This window comes from Tamandua tetradactyla, chromosome 5, assembly GCF_023851605.1.
Source record: "Tamandua tetradactyla isolate mTamTet1 chromosome 5, mTamTet1.pri, whole genome shotgun sequence".
Classification (NCBI taxonomy): Eukaryota; Metazoa; Chordata; class Mammalia; order Pilosa; family Myrmecophagidae; genus Tamandua; species Tamandua tetradactyla.
Window position 1 is genome coordinate 110,145,705 of NC_135331.1, and position 26,571 is coordinate 110,172,275.

The window sequence follows — 26,571 nt, forward strand, 5'->3', positions numbered from 1 at the left end:
CTGTAGTTCTGGATGGGAACAAAGGAAATACAAGTTCTGGCCACTGCCTCAAAATCATGTCTCCTTCTCTGTGTTTCAATGACAAGGCTATAGCCATCCTCACGGAACTATTACGTAAATGAATACAATGGCCCACTTTATCACATGTTTCAAGCATTTCTGAAGAAGAGTATGTCACCAGTGCAAACTTTCCTTCTGCTCAGTTTATGTACAGAAACATGATATTCAATAAATGCTTCTTAATTAAAGCATGATGGAAGCAATAACATCTTTTTTTTAAGAATCGAACCCAGGTCTCCAGCAGGGTAGGCGAGAATAAAAACATATTTTTAAATAATTTTAAAGGCCCTTTGAAATCTTTTCTGTATTTGTATTCTTACCACATTATATTCCTTGTTTCATTTTTGCAGTAAGATTTTCTATATCTCTTATGACAGGAGAAAATGGTAAATTATTTAGTATCATTAGGGAAACTTATTTGTACTATTTTAAGTGGACATTTTTAAAGCACAGTATAAATACAGTCATTTGGAATTTATAAATATAATGGACACTAATAATTCAAGATATATACCCTTGGTAAAACAGATAATTATATAATTATGGGAAAAATGAGATTAATTAATAACTATCAAGACTAATGCTCAAGCAGCACTCATACGATTATGTGCCAAGCACTATTCTAAGTCACATACATATATATATCTTTTAATTTTCACACAAAAAACGGTGAGAAAGGAACAATATGACCTCTAATTTATAGATAAGGAAATTGAAGCAAAGAAAGGTTAAGTAAGAAGCCAGGATTTGTATATAGGCATATGGATTCTCCTATGCAGGGACAGAGGCCAGAGTGGAAGTGTGGTATACAACTAACAGCTTTATGCTGGGATTCAGGTGATTGAGCTATATGTGCACATATATGTCATATGAATACAATTCATGTGCTTTTAGAAATTTAGTTCACAAATTTGGGCCTCATTTATATCCTAGAAAGTAAGAAGAAAGGAAGGAAGGAGGGGGAGAAAGAGAGAGAGAGATAGGAAGAGAGAGGGGAAAAGAGAGAAAGAAAGAAAGGATGTTACCAAAGGTAAGATATGAAGTTTTTTCTCTCATTAAAAATTGAGGGGAAGGGCGGGCCACGGTGGCCCAGCAGCCAGAGTTCACGCCTACCATGCTGGAGACCTGGATTCAATTCCCAGTGCCTGCCCATGCAAATAAATAAATAAATAAAAAACTGAGGGGCGGTGGTGCGATGGTTGGTGGTTCAGTGGCAGAATACTAGCCTGTCATGCCATGCCATGTGGGAGACCCTGGCTTGTTTCCCGGTGCCTGCCCATACAACAACAAAAAAAAAAAAAAAAAAAAAATTGCGGAACTCTAATTTGGTATTTCAAGTTCACTATGTTTTAGTAATAGCATTTGTGATGATTAATTTTGTGTCAACTAGGCTGTGGTGTCCAGTTGTTTGGTTAAATACTGGCCTAGATGTTCTGTGAAGATATTGTGTAGGTGTAATAAGCCTCCACTATTAGCTGACTTTAAGGAAAGTTAGATTACCCTCAATAATGTGTATGGGTCTCATCTAATTGGCTGAAGTCCTTAAAAGCAAAAAAACGATGTTTCCCACAAAAGAGAAAATTCTGTTTCAAGACTACCACATCAACTTTTGTCTGAGTTTCTCAGCCTTCCAGACATTCCTATGGATTTTGAACTCAAGGCTGCAACACCAACTTTTGCTGGAATTTCTAGCATGCTGGTCTATCCTGAAAACTTCAGACTTCCAGCCCCCACAATCACATGAGCCAACGCCTTAAAATAAATCTCATATAAATACGTGTGTGTGCGCATCTCATATATGCGTGTGGGTAAATATATGTGCATAAAATATACCAAATATATATCATGTTGATTTTGTTTCTCTGGAGATATCTGACTTTAGTCCAGCTTAAGCCTTCCTTCCCCACTCTTTTCTCTTCACAGATGAGAAACTAGCACCCTTGGAATTAGCTGTTGTGAGAACTAAGCCCTTGAGAAAAGGCCAGATGAAATAAAGGAGCATGTTAAGTCTCTTTTTTTTGTAACGAAACAGCAGGATTTTAACATATACAAATTGCTCAACTGATACTAGTTGTTGAGGCACTAGTAAATGGTGCCTAAATATTCACACAATAATAAAACATCCAAGAGCTGATCTTCTGGTGATACTGTTTTTGACAGAGTCAAGCATTTCTTTCAAACAGCACATAGCTGAAAGGATTTTCAAAGCTGTCTTCATGGAATTTTGGTACGAAGGACAACAAATACACATGCGAGTCCACATGAAAATAGCTCATATTCTAGAATGGAAGATAATTTTAGAATCTCTGTCAAGGCAAGGTATTAGTCTTATTGTAATTAGTAGTTTTTTATGTCTCATATTTGTATGACTTAAGCAATTATTTTTCATAGTTTTAAATTGTACAAGATCTTTTTACAGTGTGTATACTAAACCAATGACTGAAAATTTATAGTAAATGCTTCAAATGTCTTCAGCCTTTAAATGGAGAATTTATGCAATGGTTTATTTATAACCATTTTCCTGTATTTTCTTTTGAAAATGACAACTCTGAAAACATTTCTAACAAATTGAATACAACTTGCTGGATGTTTATTGGTCAGAAGGAGGAAATGACGGAGCCATCTGAGATAAAAGTAGGGATTGTTAAGTATGGGCCTACTTTTATGCCTTATTAACATTCAACCATAATTGACAACCTTGACCTACATCTGCAGCTCCAATCTCTTCCAGGCTGTGGAGTATGTTACAGTAAAAAATGCAAGATTTCTACATGCAATGTGGGAACCTAGATTGGATCCTAGAACAGAAAAAAGACATCAGTGGAAAAAATAATGATGTTCAAATAAAGTCTGGAGTTTACAGTAATGCACCAATCTTAATTTCTTGGTTTTGACTAATGTACCATAGGTATGCCAGATACATTAGAGGAAACTGGGTGAAAGGTATATAGAAACTCTCTCTGCTATCTTTTCTGTAAAACTAGAATTATTCCAACATTAAAAGTTTATGTAAAAAAAATGCAAGGGCTCCTAAGTCAGACTGAAAGTGAATATTACTTCTGCCACTAACTAGCTCAATGACTTTTCTTATGTTCATTTATTCATTCACATTTACTGAACACCTAACACTGTTGTAGGCACCACACTAGGGAAACAGAGATGGAAGATTCAACCTTACCCTCAAGGAATTCACATGCTCATGAAGGAGTTGTACAAATAAACAGACATTTTATTATAGATTTGGTTTCCTCATTTATAAAGAATCAGGATGAAACGTTTCTCTTGCAGGGATATTGAGGATTAAATGAGACAAAATAGGTGTGAAAGCCAGCATGGTTCCCGGTCCCTAAGATGCACTCAACACAGTTCCTCTTTTCCTTCCCCTAGTGATGATTTAAGAAGCCCTGGACCATCAATGCCAGATGTTCAATATCAAGTCAAACCACTGCTGGTTGGTTCAGCTCTGGTTTGTTGCTCAACTCTTACGGATTGACTTTCTCCTGTTCCTGTGACTGAGCTCCAGGTAGCTGGAGCCCTGACTTGCTCTCCCCTTTCTCTCTATCTTCATAAACTGCAGGAGAGTCTTATTTCTATGAGACCAAGACCCAGCTTTTGTCTCAGGTTTCTAGGGCAAAGTTTCTCAACCTCAACATTATTGACATTTAGGACCAAATAATTCTTTATGTGGAGCCTGTTCTGTGTATCGTAAGATATTTAGCAGCAACTAAATGGGGCCTCTATCCCACTAGATGTTAGAAGATCCCTTCAATTGTGACAAGCAACAATATTTCTAGGAATGGCCAAATGTTTCGTGGAGGACAAATATTGCCTCATTTCGAACTTAAGAAATGAGTGCTTAGAGAGGTAGAGATTGTTCTAAGGATAAGAAATCCTGAACTTTTGATTTAAGGTTAAAAAAAACAAAAAAAAAACTCCTTTACCAAACTGGTACAATAGGAATGCCCACGGTGTTTCATCCCCAATATATTTGAAAGATCCATTATTTAAGGTCTTCTCAGAGATTTCCTTGTATTCATGTACACAATGACATGACTGGAAGATAGAGCTACCGGGTATAGCATTTACCAAATTTATTTGAACAGGAAACAATTTTAAAATAATGTGTAAGGACCACAAGTTTGAGAAAAAAGAGCCTAATCAAATAATTTTGCTGTTTCCAAAAGGGCTAAAGCTTGAAAGAAATGTGAGTTTAAACTGATCCTTAGTCTAGACTATGGAAATCGTTTTCATTTAAATTTATGCTATTGATTTATAGCATGAAATGATGCCTGCCATCAGATATAGCATGCTACTGGGAAAGAGTAATAAAATTCAGGAAAGAGATAAAATTCAAATGATCATTAAATCATCTATAATTTCAGAGCAGAGGAAATATCACATCTGCTGAAGATGTTTTCTTTGAGGTAAAAATGCGCCTATGTGCTGATCACTAGTTTATTTTAACATCACACTGATAATTAAGTACAGACAAGGAGTGAAAATTCATGGCATCTCAGAATACAAAGGAGTCTTCTAATTCAAACATTTTGTTTCACAAAAGAAATTTCTCACAGTTGGAATGTCTGACTGTCCTAGATGAATAAGCTCTAATTGGTAATTCTTAGTAACTGAAAATTTCATTTACCTGAAAATTCTCTATTTGACTTCCTGATGGACTCCACAAGTAGTCGCCCCTTACATGATGCATCAGCCTGGATCTGTATATTTCGGGTCAACAGTCCAACCTCAGCAGCCAAACGAATGTATTGGCCATCTTCCATAACATGGGCACTTCCTGGGGCAAGAGGGATAGGGGAAGAAAAAACTTTAAAAATCTATTTTGGCAATCACCAGCTAGGGACCCAGAGAATCCGCAAATGAAAACAACACTCATTCCTTTCAGAAGTCTTACCAACATCAAGGTCTGCTTTTCCTCGGGCATTCTCTACAAATGTCAGCTGAGAAATGAAAAGTCTGATCACTTGCGTCTCTTTGGGATGAGAGTGAGAGTGTTTGAGCAAGAATTCATTTCTTCTAGACGTGCCACTGGTACAGGGAAGTTAGGGCAGACCTTTCCAATTAGTGGAATCCCCAACCTCTTTCCTTAAATGCAACAGCACAAGACTTTAGTGCTTGGTTGCACGTGGTCCATTGACCCCTTTCCATGGAATGAGGAATCCCAGATCACCTGGGCAGTGCGAGAGCTAAAGCAGCAATGTGTGAGAGTACAAGGTATGGAGAAGGAAAAGAGAAGCGGTGTGGTGAGGCAGCAGCGCCCTCTTTTAAGCTCACGACAGTTTGAGCAAGCTTCTGCAACAGGAACTCAAACACATTACTAGTTTATTTCACTGCATTTCACATTGGATCTTACCCTGAAGGGTTGCTGAAGATGTCTCTTGCTGCTTTTTTATAAAAAGAAAGCATTCTTGGAGATGTGACTTAGAAATAGCTTTAGATATAGTCCTGCTAAAAACGTGTATTTCTTTCTCACATATCAGAGATAAGAAGATATTCTCTTACCCTTTTATGTTCATGTTTTACTCACTGATTAGCTATATCCTGGCTTAGATTTATTTATTAGACAGAGCTGGAAAGCTTTATTTGTTATTTATGTACAATACACTTTAACTGTGCATAATATGTAAAAATATTCAGTATATTTTTTCTTTTAAAAACAAGGTATTTGGCTTTTCTTTTTTCCAGTGGTAATAGTCAACACATAAAATGTACTTCATGTCAGGAAGGACATATCCCTAAGTATGGAAAATGAAGCTATTATTTACAATGACTACCACATTCTAGGTGACTGTGATTTAATCTGCCAGAAAATGAACTGGAAACTCCGTGCCCATGAGTTTTGGCTTAGTCATTGCCCAGTGACCCTGAACAATCCTCCACGTTTCTGCTTCTAGACATGACATTAAAAATAAAAAGCAAAAACAAATTCCTTTACCTGCAAGTATTCTCTACAAATTAGGGAATAAAATAATGAAGGAATAGAGATAAAGCCTTAAGGTAACATCCAGCCTTTCTGAATGGCCAGGTTGCTGAATACGTTCTTTGTAACCAACAGATCAAAGCCTCACCTACGTGCCGGTATCTGAGACGTTCATGGATCCTAACGTGGTGGCCCTTGACTTCTCTCACAGTGAGGACCTCTGCTTCGTGAGGCTCATACGAGGAGGAGCCAAGGATGATTTTGTCATATGGTTGCCAATCTACTGCATCCCTCACTATAATTCTGTAATAACATAAAGACGGCATCAAATATACTGACAGCACCACACAGATCACCTCCTAACTCCAGAGAGAATAGGAAAATCCACTGTGGCAGACAGTAAATAGAACTAAGATGACAAAGAAAAATAGTTTTAAGGAAAAGTTTCATTCTAATGGAGTCAATTTTCCAGTTTATAAATGCATACAATATAGGGATAACAAAGATATTCCTTAGTCATGAGGTACAAGGCAAAGAAAGGTACAGGAAGTAAACGGAAAATAAAAAACAGGTCAGGGTTTAGTAAATGACTTCTACGCATGGTTTCTAGAACACTTGGTTTCACAATCTTCCTCCCTGCTTGAGAAACAGTTTGAATAATAAAGATATTTCAAAAGGGTTCTTTTCTCAAACTTCATGAAGGGCTTATAGTGTCACTTTTTGACAATTTAACTTCACAATCTAGGGCTCACATCTTCAGGGTCAGACAGACCCAGTTGTGAATCCTGGAGGATTCTATGTAGATGAATTTAGCTGTGTGACCTTGAGAAGTCACCTTAACTACTCTGAGCTTCATATCCTTATCTGAAAGCGGTAGTATTTAAGTCTTCCCTCTCAAGCTCCACTGCTATTGTTGGGACCAAAGGGGATTTATTCCTTGAATGTGTTATGTTCCAAGCATTGTGCTTTCATTGCATTTTGAAACAATGAATGTTTTGTTGATCTTTTTGAACTTACATTTAATAACATTTTTGTTCAGTCTTTCACTGCCGCCTAGATTTTCCTAGTGAATATGACTGCTTTATTCGCCATTCAGTCATTAGCAGATTTTCATGGTATAAATTAATTTTAATTTTCTGCCTCTTTAGCTAATGCTAAAATTTTAGCAGCCTTTGACAATAAATTCTCCTCTGCTAGTAAATGTTCATCATCTAGACATCAGGGGCTGCATAAAAGCCATCCAATTGTACCACATATTCTGATCACACAACTGGTTTGCACCAGGCACTATGACTGGTTGCTAGAGACATAAATGAAACATATGACATTTACATTTTTAAAAATGACAACCATGATTTTGGCTTATAAGCATCTCTTAAAGTGTCTACTGTGTGTGTAGAGAATGGGAAAGTCGGGAGGGGGGTCACAGGTATTTAGTATAAGATATCAAAAACAAATAAAGAAACAAATCAATTAATAGAGGTTATTTATGGGCCAATGGCATGAGTTTGTTATGAACTAAAAATGAAAATTAGTTTGAATCTGTACACCTGAGGTAAAAAAGAAGAGGTGGTGGGGTAGAGAAACCACTGTCAAATGATGCAATTTTAAGGAAAGAATTTAGAGTTTTAGCTTAGTTCCTGATTTGTTATGACATTCTAGGGAGTTCAGTGTTACAGAATACTGAAGCATCCTGTAGCTTTTAAAGACAAGGAAAAATAAAACCCAGAGAGATTAGATAACAAAACTCATGATTAGATAACTGAATGGTGGCAGAGGTTGAATTAGGACAAAGGAAGACTCCTATTCAACTCCAGGGCTCTTTCCATTATATAATGATCAGCTCACCTGTCTGATTCTTTGTTTTCACTTGCTAAATGCTAGTAAAATGCCAAACTCTGTCATTTCACAATGATTGTAATAATTGATGAGCTTTTGGAAAGTCTATAATCCATAAAAAGGAATACTATGAAGACATTAAAAAGTACATTGTAGCAGAATTACAAGGAAAACTGTTCATGGTGTATTAATTGAAAATAAGCAGGATATAAAGCAATAATTTTTGTTTAAAAATTTATTTTTTTAAAAATTAATGCATACTGTGGGAGGGGCCAAGATGGCAGCTTAGTAATGTGTGCATTTTAGTTCGTCCTCCAGAACAACTACTAAATAACCAGAAACAGTACAGAACAGCTCCCAGAGCCACAACAGTGACCGGACACACAGCATGCCCCAGTCTGGACCAGCTGGACCAGCTGCGAGTCTCCGGAACCATGAGTTCCCCAAGCCGCAGCGCCTGGCGCCCCTCCCCCACAGGCGGCTTCCCAGAGGGAAAGGAAAGAGACTCTAACAGTATCAGGGACTGAGTCCAACCAAACACCAATTGTGGCATTAATAAACAAATTCTGACTACTAAAAATAGGCCCCCAGCTCAGGCAAAACTGGTCAAGGCAGAGGTCGCCTATTGGGCTAACCAAAAAAGAGGAAAGGAGACGAAACAGAGGCTTTTGTGGCTGTTTCTATGGAGGCTTGGCGGCCTCTGGATTCAGCGGCGGGATTACACAGGCTGCAACTGCCCCAGGCATACGCAGAAATGGGCTGCTTTCAGGGCTGTTTCCCGCCTGAGCCTTCCCCAGGTGAGGGGTGAAATGCAACTCAGGTGGAATCCCTCTCTCAAGGAATTCAGACCCCAGGGCTTGGCAATTTGAAGCCATTAAAACCAGCCTACAACCTCTCCTCTGTCTCCACCATGCCCCCAGCAGGGAGAGCCTTCCAAAGTTAAAGAAGCCACAACATCTTTTGCTGCTGGGACCCGCAGACAGACAAGTGCCACATACTGGGCAAGATAAGAAAAACAGAGCCCAGAGACTTCACAGGAAAGTCTTTCAACCTGCTGGGTCTCACCCTCAGGGAAAACTGACGCAGGTGACTCCTTCCCCCTGAAAGGAGGCCAGTTTAGTCTGGAAAAACCCGGCTGGAGTCTGTAATACCTATGTAGACCCTCCTAAGGGTGGGGAGGGAAAAGGCACCTTACAAGCAGGACAAGAAACAAGAAAACAAGAACTGAAAAATTACCCTCTGTTAAACAAAACTTAAGCTAGAGGCCCAGAAAAAGCTGAACTGAAGGTCAAAGAACAGATAGACAACAAACTCATCTAGCAAGAAAACCCTAGGTAAGATAAGTGAAAGCAATCTCCAGAATAAATTAATTAAGGTAATTAAATGTCCAGATGCCAGCAAAAAATAACAAATCACACCAGGAAAATTGAAGATATGGCCCAGTCAAAGGAACAAACCAATAGTTCAAATGAGATACAGGAGCTGAAACAACTAATTCTGAATATATGAACAGAAATGGAAAACCTCATCAAAAATCAAATCAATGAATTGAGGGAGGACATGAAGAAGGCAAGGAATGAAAAAAAGAAGAAATGGAAAGTCTGAAAAAACAAATCACAGAACTTATGGGAATGAAAGATACAGTAGAAGAGATGAAAAAAACAATGGAAACCTACAATGGTAGATTTCAAGAGACAGAGGTTAGAATTAGTGAACTGGAGGATGGAGCACCTGAAATCCAAAAAGAAAGAGAAACTATAGGGAAAAGAATGGAAAAATATGAGTAGGGGCTCAGGGAACTGAATGATAATATGAAGCACACAAATATATGTGTTGTGGGTGTCCTGGAAGAAGAAGAGAAGGGAAAAGGAGGAGAAAAACTAATGGAAGAAATTATCACTGAAAATTTCCCAACTCTTATGAAAGACTTAAACTTACAGATCCAAGAAGTGCAATGTACCTCAAAGAGAATAGATCCAAATAGATGTTCTCCAAGACACTTACTAGTCAGAATGTCAGAGGTCAGAGAGAAAGAGAGGATCTTGAAAGCAGTAAGAGAAAAGCAATCCATCAAATACAAGGGAAACCCAATAAGACTATGTGTAGATTTCTCAGAAGAAACATGGAGGTGAGAAGACAGTGGGATGATATATTTAAATTACTAAAAGAGAAAAACTGCCAATCAAGAATTCTATATCCAGCAAAACTGTCCTTCAAAAATGAGGGAGAAATTAAAACATTTTCAGACAAAAAGTCACTGAGAGAATTTGTGACCAAGAGACCAGCTCTGCAAGAAATACTAAAGGGAGCACTAGAGACAGATACGAAAGACAGAAGAGAGAGGTATGGAGAAGAGTGTAGAAAGAAGGAAAATTAGACATGATATATAAAATACAAAAGGCAAAATGGTAGAGGAAAGTACTACGCAAACAGTAATAACACTAAATGTTAAAGGACTGAACTCCCCAATCAAAAGACATAGACTGGCAGAATGAATTAAAAAACAGGAGTCTTCTATATGCTGTCTACAGGAAACACATCTTAGACCCAAAGATAAACATAGGTTGAAAGTGAAAGGATTGGAAAAGATATTTCATGCAAATAACAACCAGGAAAGAGCAGGAGTAGCTATACTAATATCCAACAAATTAGACTTCAAATGGAGAACAGTTAAAAGAGACAAAGAAGGATACTATCTACTAATAAAAGGAACAATTCAACATGAAGACATAACAATCATAAATATTTATGTACTGAACCAGAATGCCCCAAAATATGTGAGACATACACTGTGAATACTGAAAAGGGAAATAGACACATCTACCATAATAGTTGGAGACTTCAATTCCCCACTCTCATCACTGGACAGAACATCTAGACAGAGGATCAATAAAGAAACAGAGAATTTGACTATTACAATAAATGAACTAGACTTCACAGACATTTATAGGACATTACACCCCACAAGAGCAGGATACACCTTTTTCTCAAGTGCTCATGGATCATTCTCAAAGATAGACCATATGCTGGGTCGCAAAGCAAGTCTCAACAAATTTAAAAAGACTGAAATCATACACAACACTTTCTCAGATCATAAAGGAATGAAGTTGGAAATCAATAATAGGTAGAGTGCCAAAAAATTCACAAATACGTGGAGGCTCAACAACACACTCTTAAACAACCAGTGGGTCAAGGAAGAAATTACAAGAGAAATCAGTAAATATCTCGTGGCAAATGAAAATGAAAACACAACATATCAAAACTTATGGGACGCAGCAAAGGCAGTGCTAAGAGGGAAATGTATTGCCCTAAATGCCTATATCAAAAAAAAAGAAAGGGCAAAAATTCTGGAATTAACTGTCCACTTGGAAGAACTGGAGAAAGAACAGCAAACTAACCCCAAAGCAAGCAAAAGGAAAGAAATAACAAAGATTAGAGCAGAAATAAATGAAATTGAGAATATGAAAACAATAGAGAAAATCAATAAGACCAGAAGTTGGTTCTATGAGAAAATCAATAAGATTGATGGGCCCTTAGCAAGATTGACAAAAAGAAGAAGAGAGAGGATGCAAATAAATAAAATCAGAAATGGAAGAGGAGACATAATCACTGACCTCACAGAAATAAAGGAGGTAATAACAGGATACTATGAACAACTTTATGCTAATAAATACAACAATGTAGATGAAATGGACAACTTCCTAGAAAGGCATGAACAACCAACTTTGACTCAAGAAGAAATAGATGACCTCAACAAACCAATCACAAGTAATGAAATTGAATCAATCATTAAAAACCTTCCCGAAAAGAAAAGTCCAGGATCAGATGGCTTCACATGTGAATTCTACCAAACATTCCAGAAAGAATTAGTACCAACCCTGCTCAAACTCTTCAAAAAAATTGAAGTGGAGGGAAATTCATTCTATGAAGTCAACATCACCCTCATACCAAAACTGGGCAAAGATATTACAAAAAAAGAAAACTACAGACCAATCTCTCTAATAAATATAGATGCAAAAATCCTCAACAAAATTCTAGCAAATCAAACCCAGCAGCACATTAAAAGAATTATACATCATGACCAAGTAGGATTCATCCCAGGCATGCAAGGATGGTTCAACATAAGAACATCAATTAATGTAATACACCATATCAACAAATCAAAGCAGAAAAATCACATGATCATCTCAATTGATGCAGAGAAGGCATTTGACAAGATTCAACATCCTTTCCTGTTGAAAACACTTCAAAGGATAGGAATACAAGGGAACTTCCTTAAAATGATAGAGGGAATATCTGAAAAATCCACAGCTAATATCATCCTCAATGGGGAAAAATTGAAAACTTTCCCCCTAAGATCAGGAACAAGGATGTCCACTATCACCACTGTTATTCAACATCATGTTGGAAGTTCTAGCCAGAGCAATTAGACAAGAAAAAGAAATACAAGGCATCAAAATTGGAAAGGAAGAAGTAAAACTATCACTGTTTGCAGATGATATGATACTATACATCAAAAACCCGGAAAAATCCACAGCAAAACTCCTAGAGCTAATAAACGAGTACAGCAAAGTGGCAGGTTACAAGATCAGCATTCAAATATCTGTAGTGTTTCTATACACTAGCAATGAACAAGCTGAGGGGGAAATCAAGTAAAGAATTCCATTTACAACTGCAACTAAAAGAATAAAATACCTAGGAATAAATTTAATTAGAGAGACAAAAGACCTATACAAAGAAAACTACAAGAAACTGTTAAAAGAAATCACAGAAGACCTAAATAGATGGAATGGCATACCATGTTCATGGATTGGAAGACTAAATAGAGTTAAGATGTCAATCCTACCTAAATTGATTTACAGATTCAACACAATACCAATCAAAATCCCAACAACTTACTTTTCAGAAATAGAAAAACCAATAAGCAAATTTAACTGGAAGGGCAGGGTGCCCCGAATTGCTAAAAGTATCTTGAGGAAAAAAAACGAAGCTGGAGGTCTCACGCTGCCTGACTTTAAGGCATATTATGAAGCCACAGTGGTCAAAACAGCATGGTACTGGCATAAAGATAGATATATTGACCAATGGAATCCAATAGAGTACTCAGATATAGACCCTCTCATCTATGGACATTTGATCTTTGATAAGGCAGTCAAGCCAACTCACCTGGGACAGAACAGTCTCTTCAATAAATGGTGCCTAGAGAACTGGATATCCATATCCAAAAGAATGAAAGAGGACCCATATCTCACACCCTATACAAAAGTTAACTCAAAATGGATCAAAGATCTAAACATTAGGTCTAAGACCATAAAACAGTTAGAGGAAAATGTAGGGAGATATCTTATGAATCTTATAATTGGAGGTGGTTTTATGGACCTTACACCTAAAGCAAGAGCACTGAAGAAAGAAATAAATAAATGGGAGCTCCTCAAAATTAAACACTTTTGTGCATCAAAGAACTTCATCAAGAAAGTAAAAAGACAGCCTACACAATGGGAGACAATATTTGGAAACGACATATCAGATAAAGGTCTAGTATCCAGAATTTATAAAGAGATTGTTCAATTCAACACCAAAAAGACAGCCAATCCAATTACAAAACAGGAAAAAGACTTGAACAGACACCTCTCACAAGAGGAAATACAAATGGCCAAAAGGCACATGAAGAGATGCTCAATGTCCCTGGCCATTAGAGAAATGCAAATCAAAACCACAATGAGATATCATCTCACACCCACCAGAATGGCCATTATCAACAAAACAGAAAATGACAAGTGCTGGAGAGGATGTGGAGAAAGAGGCACACTTATCCACTGTTGGTGGGAATGTCAAATGGTGCAACCACTGTGGAAGGCAGTTTGGTGGTTCCTCAAAAAGCTGAATATAGAATTGCCATATGACCCAGCAATACCATTGCTAGGTATCTACTCAGAGGACTTAAGGGCAAAGACACAAACGGACATTTGCACACCAATGTTTATAGCAGCATTATTTACAACTGGAGGAGATGGAAACAGCCAAAATGTCCATCAACAGACGAGTGGCTAAATAAACTGTGGTATATACATACGATGGAATATTATGCAGCTTTAAGACAGAATAAACTTATGAAGTATGTAACAACATGGATGGACCTAGAGAACATTATGCTGAGTGAGACTAGCCAAAAACTAAAGGACAAATACTGTATGGTCTCACTGATATGAACCGACATTAGTGAATAAACTTAGAATATGTCGTTGGTAACAAAGACTATCAGGAGATAGAAATAGGGTAAGATAATGGGTAATTGGAGCTGAAGGGATACAGACTGTGCAACAGGACTGGATACAAAAACTCAGAAATGGACAGCACAATACTACCTAACTGTAATGTAATTATGTTAAAACACTGAATGAAGCTGCATGTGAGAATGATAGAGGGAGGAGGGCTGGGGACATAAATGAAATCAGAAAGAAAGATAGATGTGAAAGACTGAGATGATATAATCTAGGAATGCCTAGAGTGTATAATAATAGTGAAATGTACAATGTACAAATTTTAAAAATGTTTTGGTATGAGGAAGAACAAAGGAATGTCATTACTGCAGGGTGCTGAAAATAGATGATAATTAATACTTTAAAATGTCACCTTCTGTGTGAGACTAAAGCAAAAAATGTTTATTTGTTACAAAATTTAGATTTTGACTGGAGCATTTCCTAATATAACTCATGTAGATAGTTTGATTGAATGTCATAAGTACTTGGAATCTCAGGTAGCACATGAGATTTTGTTGGTTTGTCCAGAGTGATCCCCCGATGAATCCCAGAATGATTTGATCAGTGACTGGAAAAGTATTTGCAAGCCCCCTTCGGGGAATGGTGAGAGTGGGGAGAAATTCAACTTCCCCAAGTTGAATTCTTGATATTCTCACAAGCAGTGTGGACAACCAAAGCTATAGGCTGAGCCCCCAGTCTTGGGGTTTGTTCACATGAAACTTAACCCCACAAAGGATAGGTCAAGTCTACTTAAAATTTAGGCCTAAGAGTCAGCCCCAAGAGAGCCTCTTTTGTTGCTCAGATGTGGCCCCTCTCTCCAGCCAATATGATGAGCAGTCTCACCACCCTCCCCCTGTCTCCATGGGACATGACTCCCAGGGGTGTGGACCTTCCTGGCAACGTGGAACAAAGATCCTGGAAAGAGCTGAGACTCAGCACCAAAGGATGAGAAAAACCCTAGAATGAGCTGAGAGTTAACATCAAGGGATTGAGAGAATCTTCTCGACCAAAAAGGGGAAGAGTAAAACGGGACTAAGTGTCAATGGCCGAGAGATTCCAAACAGAGTTGAGAGGTTATCCTGGAGGTTATTCTTACGCATTAAGTAGATATCACCTTGTTGTTCAAGATGTAGTGGAGAGGCTAGAGGGAATTGCCTGAAAATGTAGTGCTGTGTTCCAGTAGCCATGTTTCTTGATGATAATTGAACAATGATATAGCTTTCACAATGAGACTCTGTGAATGTGAAAACCTTGTCTGATGCTCCTTTTAGCTACTATATCAACAGAAGAGTAGAACATATGGAATAAAAATAAATAATAGGGGGAACAAATGTTAAAATAAAGTCAGTTTGAAATAGTGGTAAATGAAAGTGAGGGGTAAAGGGTATGCTACGTATAGTTTTTCTTTTCTCTATTATCATTTGATTTCTTTTTCTGTTGTCTTTTTATTTCTTTTTCTAAATCGATGCAAATGTACTAAGAAATGATGAATATGCAACTATGTGATGATATTAAGAATTACTGATTGTATATGTAGAATGGAATGATATCTAAATGTTTTGTTTGTTCATTTTTTTTAATTAATAAAAAAAGTTAAAAAAAAATTAATGCATACACAGAAAGCAGAAGACAGAAAAGATGCATGTCAACAAGTTAGTCCTACCATGGATGGTGGGTATATGGTGATGCTTCTAAATTTTCTAAAATTAAAATGTGCTATAATGTAATAATAAGAAAATACTCTTTTAAAAAGAGAGCAAGTTTATGGCATAAAGTCAAAACAGAGTCAGTCAGCAGTATAATTGAAATCAATCCTTTCCTTCATAGTCCACAGTACCTAGGTGATCTTTTTATTATCATTTGCTTTGTTTACTAAAGATCTTTAGACATGGCTTACCGTAATGTTTTAATAAGTCCTTGTTAAATGAGGCTACAATTCTTCCCTATGATCCTTTACATAAGCCCTCTACTTCAGTGAGATGAACCTGTTCACTTTCCCAGGAAACAGCTCTATGTTCTCACCTGTCACTTTACAGTATCATCGCCCTCCCTCTGCTCTTCAGTACACTCATTCTTAAAACCTGACTTGATCTCCACTGCCTTCAAGAAGTCTTTCTAAGGTAGACTCTTCTTCACTGACAGCCCAACCCACCATGAATGTGATACAATAGGTACTATTATTGCCTTATGATCCCTTTGGTGTTACCACCGTCTTATGTGGCTATTTAACTTTGATGTTTTGTGGGGCTTCAGAGCCTGGGACTCCCCTCCATATGGAGAACATGTGGCTGCTTACATGACCAGGACAGACATTAAAGGTCATCAGCCCTCGGGCAGATGATGAAGGCTATCATAAACAAGGCATTGAAACACCCCTCCCTTGATCACTGTTGATAATAAACCTCTGAAATCCTGTATCACCAGACCCTGCTGAAACTCTGTTCTCATACCCTTGTCTGAAACCCTTATAAGCCCTTGCACTCCCCGTTCCTTTGCCTTTCCTGATCGCTGACTTCCATTTCCCTATCCTCTCTTGTTGGTAACTCCTGATAAAATTCATGTCTAACTCCCTGCCTGATGTGTCCTTTGGTCTTTGGGCTGCCCCAGCCCAAGCCCTCCAAGAGCTGGATTAGAACATGTTTTTAGTTGACATTTAATGGAAATACGTCTATCTAGCTATGCAAAACCTACTGCACCTATCAATGTTCCAGTTAAGGAGAAAAAGAAATCATTGCAATTTAGTCAAATTTTGTATTAAAAACATGAATGAATTTACGCTGACCTCAACCAGTTAAAACAGTTCAGGATCTTGACAATTTGTCTTTGCTTATACTCCTGAGGACTTGGGACTCTATACATTATAAGGACCCACCGCATCTACCAAGAAAATGTGGCTCCTTCCACCTCAGTCTCCAAATAGCAACACTAGCAGACTCAGAGAAAATCTGGGGGCTCAGGGTCAAAAACATAATTGGTTTTGCTAATCAAATATCAATTCTTTAAATTCCAATATTCACTCTTCTAGTTCTCATTTTCTACCCTTATTTTTAGTCTTCAACCATTTCAAGAAATCGTGGCTTAATGACTGCATTGCATATGTATCTCATGCCTTTGAACAATACTGAGGGCCCTATGGGCTACAGGGGAGAGGAGAGACCTTTTCCATTTTGAGAAAAACATAGCTGAAACAATAAATAAACAAAAAATTAAGAGAGCTGCTTGCGGTATAATTGGGCCTAAATGAAAACCATATGCAAAGAGGGAGGAAATTGTGACCAAACACTGTGGAATACTCTTTAAAGACAATTTTTAAAAAACTTAAAAAATAACAGCACAGCTTCCTTTATTTTGCATTCACATTTTACTATTTGAGGGGAAATAATACTTACTAGTAAAAAAAAAAGAACATAATTATAAAGAACAAAAAAGAATACATGCTTCCAAATTTGATCTAAAAGATTTTCAACCACATCTGAGACATTCATCTATAAACACTTACAATTTAAATGAATGTGCTAGCTAAGCTTTGGGTCTTAATGATAAGAGCTGCATTTCACACAGAGCATACAGACCCAAAGATCTACCATCTCTTCTGTGGCAGTTTGAAACTATTATGCACCACAGAAAAGCCATATTTCAATACCAATCTTGGGGCAGTTGCTTCTTTTAATCTTGATTCAACACTGTAGGGTAGAAACTTTTGATTGGATTATCTCCACACAGACGTGACATGCACCCTTGTGGATTTGGTCTTTTGATTAGATGGAGATGTGATTCCACCTATTAATGGTGGGCTTTGATTAGTTTACTGAGTCCTTTAAAATGGGAAACATTTTGGAGAAGGCTTAGATGCGTATGCATGGAGAACAGTTGCTTCAGAGCTGACAGATGCCTAGACATGGGCAAATCCCGGCAGATGTCACCGTGTGTCTTCCCGTGATCAAGCCAGAACCCAGAGCTGTGTCCTAGAGGAGCTAAGTAAAGGCCCACAAATGCTTAGAAAGGAAACCACTGGCAGCAGAAGCTGGAAGCAACAGAAACAGGAAACCAGCAGACACCAACTATATGCCTTCCCAGCTGTCAGAGGTGTTTCGGATGGCATTAGCCTTTCTTGAGTGAAGGTAACTTGTTGGTGCCTTAATTTGGACATTTTCATTACCTTTATAAAACGGTTCTATTTCTGGCATAATGCATTCCAGCAGCATTAGCAAACCAATACACTCTCCCCGACGCTCGCCCTGAGGAATATGAATGACCACAGACTTCTGAACTCTTTACTAACATTGGAGCTTATTCCTTTTTTTTTTTTTAACTTAAGTTTAAATTTTTTTGTCAGTGCCTTTCAAATGTAATGAAGATCTTCAGACCGCATTGGAGCATGTTAGTTATTGAAGAAATGGATTACTATCACGATGTTGATAACGATGATCGTGACAACAGTAGCTATAGTGGATATCAATTATTTCTCTACCTGATCTTCCTTCGCCCGCATTCCACATCGCTTTTGAGAACTGCTTTCCTTAACCCCCATACTAAGTGATTCTAGTGGAAGATGCAGATTATAATCCCACAAACTCTTCGCCAAAAGGAGGCCATAGGATCCAACCTGTGTTCAGTCATCAAAATCATCCCCCAAGTCTTTTGAATGGAAACTAAGGGAATAGAGTAATTTCCTCACTGCTAGTCAGGCTGGGGAGAGCTAGACAGCTCTGGGCTTACTTGTACCCTGCAGAGTGGGAAAAGCATTCTTCAATAGAAACATCTGAGGTTGAACTACAGAAAGATAAGAGAAAGAGAGAGGAGAGACCTGGAGCAATCTCCCAAATGGATTAAGAAAGGTTACTTTCATTTTCAACTTAAAGAATCCTGAACAACATAATAGCTACCATGCCTTGAGGGCTTATTTAGTACTTTATTAAATAAGTACAGAAACTATTTTTAAGTACTTTACACACATTAATTCATTTAGTCCTTTTAGCTACTCAATTAGCTAGGAAATATTGTTCTTTTATTATAGAAAAAGAAATTGAGGCTCAGAGAAGAAAATCTACCCAAAATAACATATTTAGTTAATTGCAGAACTAGAATTATTTCAGTTGGTCTGCCTTCAAAGCCCAGGCTCTTGTACTGTAGAATACTCTCTCCAAGCTACCTTCCTAACTCACACGCCTCTTTTCAGCCTGGAGATAGTAGTCAATCTAAAATTAGGACCTGGTCACTCACTGGCCAAGGAAGAATCATTTGTTTTTAGAGGCTACATAGGTGATCCTGAGCTCATGCAAATAAATGGATAAGGCCACCAACTATATATCCTAATACTTGAACTAAAATATTAAAATAATAAAATTTGAGTAATAAAAATTCATTATAGAAGTTTCTGAAATTGAGATAATTCAAGATTCTCATTTGTTAGACAATATGCCACTGAGCTAAGTGGCTTAATAATTTCTGATTTGCAGAAAAGACACATCAATTCACGTTAGCAGGCTTTTTATCAAAATCTTCTTTATATTCTGCTATGTACTATATGCTAAGTGAGATGCTACATCAATAAAAGATATTTTCTCTCCCCTATAGAAGCCACTTGTAGGAACAGTACATATATACCTTAAGTAGCTTTGTATCACTCACTAGGAAGCACATTATTAAAATTATGCATCATAAAATGATATTCTATAACAGTTCAGCTGGTGAGAATCAGTGTGGAGGGGACAGTGAAAACCTAATGGGAGATATAACGGAATCTTTCAGGATAAATAGGAAGTAAGAAAAAAGAGGAGATGTAAGGGTACTTATGAACTTCTTATTTTACTTATTAGGTATTTGGGGAGCCAGTTCAAAAGTTGTTACAGAGAACCATGCATGAAGTGCTGAGAGTAGAAATTTAGTAGAAGGCCAGAGAAAGCAAATTTCCAAAGTATAACCAAAGAATACCATCATTTAGCACAATAGGGTGAGTGCAATTAACAGCATTGAATTATATATATGAGTATAATTGAAAAGGGAGGTCTAGGCACCAGAAGGAAAGCAAGAGGATAAAACATGGGACAGTATAACACAGTGAATCCAGTGGTGGATGATGACAGTGACTAATAGTACAAATATAAAAATGATCTTTCATGAACTAGAACAAATGTATCTCTCTACTATAGGGAGTTAGTAATGTAGAGTAGGATGTGGGGAAAATCGTACCTGCTGCAAACTATGGACTACAGTTAACAATAATATTTTAATGTTCTTTCATCAACACCAATGCTAAGGCTCAATAATAATAGGGGATAAGAGGTATGGGATGTTCTAGTTTATTTTTTTTTCTTTTTGAGTAATGAAAATGTTCTAAAATTGATGGTGGTGATAACTGCACATTTATGTGATGATAGTAGGAACCACTCAGTGTACACTTCAGTTGAATTGTATGATGTGAATACATCTTAATAAAATTGTTTCAAAATAAAATAAAGGTGAAAAAAGAATACCATCACTAACTGAATATAAGAGATAATAGATGAGGTAAAATCACCAATGACTTTCAAATTAAAGGTGTAAGTCCTAGTAGAAAAGGCTGAAGCAACAAATGAAGAGTTCAGAGCTATTTCCTTAATGTAACAGCTTGAGTTAATAAGTCACTTGAGACACACAGAGGATAATAGTACAAAAAGACTGTATAATGCTTTACATACTGTCTTTCTTTCAAATAAACAGATCAGAAATAAGAAAAAATAAGAATTTCAAAAAGTTTCCCCCATAAGCCTGCTTTTCTCCCAGTCTTCCCATCTCGGTAACTGAGGCCACTCCTCACTCAGACACTCAGGTCTCTTCTATCCAATGTCCAATCCATTGGCAAATCGTACTTCCTGTCTTCAACATACATTTACCGACATCTTTCCTTCTCCATGACAACCATCGCTATCTAAGCCTTCATCATGTCTCATCTGAAAATATGCCATGACCTCTTAGCAGTCTCTCTGCTTTCATGCTTGTCCCTCCTCCTTCAGTATTAATTCTCCACAGACTAAAACATAAATCAGACTAAAACATAAATGAGACCCTGCCATTGCCCTATTTAAAAATCTTCCAATGGATAGAATAAACTCTAAAGCATTTATCATAGGATTGATTGATCAAGTAACGATTTCATTTCAAAGAGCACGTGATCACTTTTAAAAGAAGCACAAGCAAAACACATTGGGTAAGAAACAAATTCTTTGCACATAAGTGTAACTTGTTTTGATTTGTCTCCAATCCAAACATCCAATATTTTTATTCACCAGACCTCCCCCCAAATCAACTTAAGCAAGCAACAAACAAAGCAGTAATTTAATTTACAGATAAATGTATATAACATAGAACAAAATAAAATATTTTTCTTCTAATATTTTGCTAAGATTTCTTTACTGGTAGTGTAAGAAATAAGCATAAATTAATGAGGTTAATGTGGCATTTTTCCTCTGAAATATCTACAAATAAATTACATACAAATAAATTCAGATTTCTTACTCTGACACCATCATGGTATATTAGAAAAGGTTATTGAACTGACTTTAAAATAGGGAAGATGGTTTGAATAAGGTTTGTAGCTCCATTAAAAATACCATATCAAATTAACTTCCTGGTTTTGATAATGTTTATACTTATATAAGATACTGTCATCAGGGAAAGCTGAGTGAAGGGTACATGTGAACTCTAGTTAGTTTTGCAATTTTTTATGATTTTTAAATTATTTTTAAATTTTTGAAAGGTTTAGAAAAGAAATAGTCTGTAGATATCCATAAATTGAATACACTATGCTAATTAAACATCATTCATATAAACTCATTAAAGTATTTCTTCTCAGGATTAATACTAAGAAATTTAAAGTTTTTAATTATAAATATGAATAATGTATAGAATACAAGCAATAGAATCAGATTGCTTGTCAAAATTCAGGATCAAAATCAACTGCAGGAACTTCTAAAAGTTGAACTTGGAAATGTTACTTAACTTCCCTAATGCATTTATTAAAATGCAGATAATAAAGTCTAACTTACAGCACGAGATTTAAATGAGATAACACGTAAAATTCTTGTAGAGGCCTGACATATAGTAAATCCACATGATAAAAACTCAATAAATAGTAGCTAGTTAATTACTATGGGTAGTTCTAATTAATAAAATTGAGTTTCTTTCAAAATAGCCTGTAGCTCTGACTCTGAATGAGGTTTTTAACACATTCTTATAAGAAAAAATTATTATGGCTCCTGCCAAATTTCAATTTGCTAATCTTAACAATTGTAATTAAAGCTTCTTATTGATTACTGTTAAAAATCCCTACTTCACAAATCCTTTGGGGTATCAGAAAGGCACTTGAAACTCAACATTACCAAATCTGAATTCATAACCTTTCTGCCAAAATTGAGTCTTCCCTAGTGGCTGATGGTCTCAGCCATCTATGTAAACCAGAAACCAGCAGAGCGATGACCACAGTCTCCTCTCCCTCACTCCTCATATCTAACCATCTTCCCTATTTTAAAGTCAGTTCAATAGCCTTTTCTAATATATCATGATGGTATCAGAGTAAGAAATCTGAATTTATTTGTATATAATTTATTTGTAGATATTTCAGAGGAAAAATGCCACATTAACCTCATGAATGCAGAAAAGATTTGATTTCCTGCCTCTAAATCTACCCACGTCACTCTATTGTTTCATTCCTCCTCTGACTGCAAGTTGCTTGGGACTCTGCAGTAGCCTCCTAATTGGCATCCCTGGTTCCACTTTCGCTCCCTCCCATTGTCCACACTGTATAAACAGTGATTTTTTTTTTTTTAGAAATACAAACACAATTTATATCCCACCCACACTATCCATGTAAAACCTACAAGAGCTGCTTAAAATAAACACAAAATTTCTTGGTGTTATCAATGACTAAAGGCCTGATCCCTAACTACTTCTTGGAACCCTCCTCATGCTCATCCCAAGCTCTCTCCACTTCAGCCACCATGGCTTTCTTTCAACCCCTCACATCTCCATTCTCCCTCCTACCACAGAACCTACCAAATTTCTCAGTTTTTGATGACTCCTCCTCTTATCAACTCCTGAAAATGTAGAGGGGCCTTAATTGCATTTCTAGTTCCATATTCTCCTCTGCCTATGCCCTCTCCATCAGTGGCATCATGTACTTGCAGGATGACCCCCTATCTTTTTGGCCCTGAGCCCTAAGTGATTTGTCTAACTGCCTTCTGACACTTCCAACTGGTGTCTACTGGTCATATGTGACTTAGTCTATCCCAAGCATGATCCCTGACACTCTCCACTTTGATAACTGTTCCTCTCCATGCCTTCCCATCTCCTGTGCATGTCTGCACCATCGACCAGGCAGCTCAATCAGAAAATCTGAAACACTCTTCCCTCTAATGCAATTCTCTTGACTCATTACGTTAGCTGATACTTTAATAACAATATTTAATGATTGGGATAGACGATAAGAAGAACGTCAATTTTTACATAAGTGGAAAGTGAACTGAAAGGGGATTATTTTTTATTTAAAGCAATGATTCTTAACCAAAGGCAGAGCCACCCTCTTAGAAACCAGTAGTCTTGCAGTCTTATTTACTAAATGTTTATTCCGAGAATGTATGTTGAATCTCACTAAAAGCCTTTTTGTTTCTGCAAAAATGACTGTCTTTTTAATCTTTATATCAAATTTTGAGAATATTATATTAATTGAACCATTCTTGGTTACTCAAATAAATCAAATTTTATTATGGTTTTTCCCTCTTCTAATAAATGTCTATATTTCATTTGTTACTGTTTTATATAAGATTTTTGCATTATATTTACAATTGGATGTTGTTGGTGTTCCTTGTTTAGATAAATTAGTTGTTTTAAAAATTAGTTTTATGTTTCTTCTTAAAATTAATTGAGAAGCTTCATATATTTTCCTAAATTATGGTATACATTATATAAAATAGGAAATGTCTGATATTTGAATGAGTGAAAGAACCTAAGTCAAATGTATTCTTGGCAATAAATCTTTGATAACTTTATATCTTTTACCATTATTGGTTCTTTCAGTTTATTCTTTTGTAGCCAATTATCATAATTTATATTCCTATAAATTCATTTTTTTCAAAAAACTCAAAGCAAAATATATAGTGCTTTAGGTTCCTAATGCTGTTGGAGTGCAATATACCACAAAAGGAATGGCTTGTATAAAGGGGATTTATTAAGCTACAAGTTTACAGTCCTAAGGCCTTAGCAATGTCCAAACTAAGGCATCCAGAGAAAGATACTTGACTCTGATGAAAGGTCAAATGGTATCCAGGTTTCCTCTGTCACATGAGAAGGCACATAGCTAACATTTGCCTGTCTTTTCTTAGCTTCTCTGGGGCAACTCTAGATTTCTTCTCTGGCTTGCTTAGCATCTCATGGAAAAGCAAATGGTGATGTCTGCTGGGCTCTAGTTCCTGTCTAGTGTCTGTTGGCTCTCCAGCTTCTGACATCTCATGGGTTGTCTGCATTTCTAAATGTCTGTTTCAGCTTTCTCTGTATTGGCAATCCAAGCATCTCTGCCGGCACTCCAGCTGACTCTAAATGTTGGTCTATCTATGTTGGCCTGTCTCTCTCTCTATCAGTCCTTTTAAGGCTGATTTAAGGCTTGATTAAATTAATCAAAACTCATTTTGAATGGGTGGAGCCACATCTCCATCAAATCAAAAGACTGCATCACCTCTCCATGGAAATAATCCAATCAAGTTTTCCACCCTAAACAATGGATCTGGTCCCACAATATCAGATGGGGATTGAAAGAACATGGCTTTTCTGGAGTACATAACAATTTCAAACCAGCATATTAGATATGCATGTTTTTATGTTACAACTTTCATCTTTTCTGCACCTGTTACATTTGAACTCTAATTTCTGATTTTATATATGGTTTTCTGTGTGTGATTAAAGTGGAAATTAAATTGCTATTTTTTGTCTACTAATTTTTTTATTTTCTAATTCATTATTTTCTGCCCTTATCCTACTGACTGATTTTCTTAGTTTTATGGTCATTTTGCTTCTATTTTCTCATATTGAAAGCTCAGTTTATTTCTATACTTTCTATTCAATAATGAAAATTCAGTCATGTCTCAGATGCAGAACTTTCATTATTGCATTTCCCAAGTATTCTGTGGATAAAGTTCTGATCTTTTCTTCGATACAAAAGTTACTTAGGAGAGGGTTTTTTATTTTTCTTGCAGAAGATGCTGTTTTAATCTCTGTGTTATATTGTAATATAGCCTGTATCATTTCGTTTTACTAAAAGATGTCAAAGTTAATTATCTAGCTACCATCATCTATCCATCCATGTATTATAAATAGTCTATGGGCGGTGGAAAAAAATGTATATTCTCTGGTTCTGCAGTAAAAAGTTTTATACATGTAAATTAAATTGTTTTGATTATTTATATTTTTCATATTTTATATTTCTTTCTCAACCCAATTAAAAGTTTAAGACATGAAAGAGATAAGTAAATGCCTTAGTTGCTGTTTTTGTTTCTGTCAATTCCCTTTCATTTCATTGCTTTATATATCTCCACATTGTTATCTGGTTCAAAAATTTCCTGACTGCTTAAGTTCCACTTGACATCTTTATTAAATTAAAATGTATTCATTTGACCAATTTTATACTTTTATTTTGACTTTTACTTTCTTAATAATTTTGAGGCTTCTACTTTTATTTCAATGATTCATTTTTATCTAATATTTAATTTTAATTTTTTCTGTATTGATTTAAAGTTTTCCTTTGATAAAAAATATGATTGCATTTCTGTTTTAACAGTTTTTTTCAGTATAGGGTCATTTCAACAACCACAGTCTATTTCTATAACTGGCAGATTTATTCTTATCCTGCTGTATTTTTTTGTTTTTGTGTTTTTTTTTTAATTTTTGTTCTCTTAGTATTTCATTTACATTCCTTTTCCTATTTTACCATATATTTTATGGTTTCATGCATCTTTTTTCCTCTAGTGGTTTGGAAGTTATATCCTGCTAGTGAACAAATTAGCTCATATTTTCTTTTAATTACACTTATGTTCCATTTACAGATTCTTACGCTGTGAAATATTTTTTCAATGCATATTTTTATCTGAGAATTATTAACTTTTAAAATTTTATGTAGTTTTTTTTAAAAATAGTTATAATAATTTGTCTCATTTCATACTATATTTACAACAAATATTATATTTAATTTTTTCAAAGCGTACCTCTTCTGTCCTTTAGTGTATACTATGATTATTCTTGAATTCTTGATTAGAACATCATGTTCTGAACTTTAAAATGTTTTTGCAAAGCAAAGAGTAACTTTTATTTGCTTTCACATGTGAATGGCTCAGCAGGTATCTAATTCTTTAGTCAAAATCTTCTGTCCCCAATTTGTACATGTTGTAATACTATCTCCCTACATTTAATGTTGTCGATGAAAATTCTTAAGATAACAAGCTTCAGTTT

The 26,571-nt window shown here is 36.2% G+C and overlaps 1 protein-coding gene across 1 annotated transcript in view; it reads right to left on the reverse strand.

The window, feature by feature from the left end:
• PKHD1 (PKHD1 ciliary IPT domain containing fibrocystin/polyductin) overlaps nucleotides 1-26,571 on the reverse strand; it is a 499,663-nt gene that overhangs the window by 158,183 nt on the left and 314,909 nt on the right. The window contains 3 exon segments of the mRNA XM_077162050.1: nucleotides 4,706-4,855; nucleotides 6,147-6,301; nucleotides 26,328-26,329. Of these exon segments, the coding sequence (XP_077018165.1) occupies nucleotides 4,706-4,855; nucleotides 6,147-6,301; nucleotides 26,328-26,329 (307 nt within the window).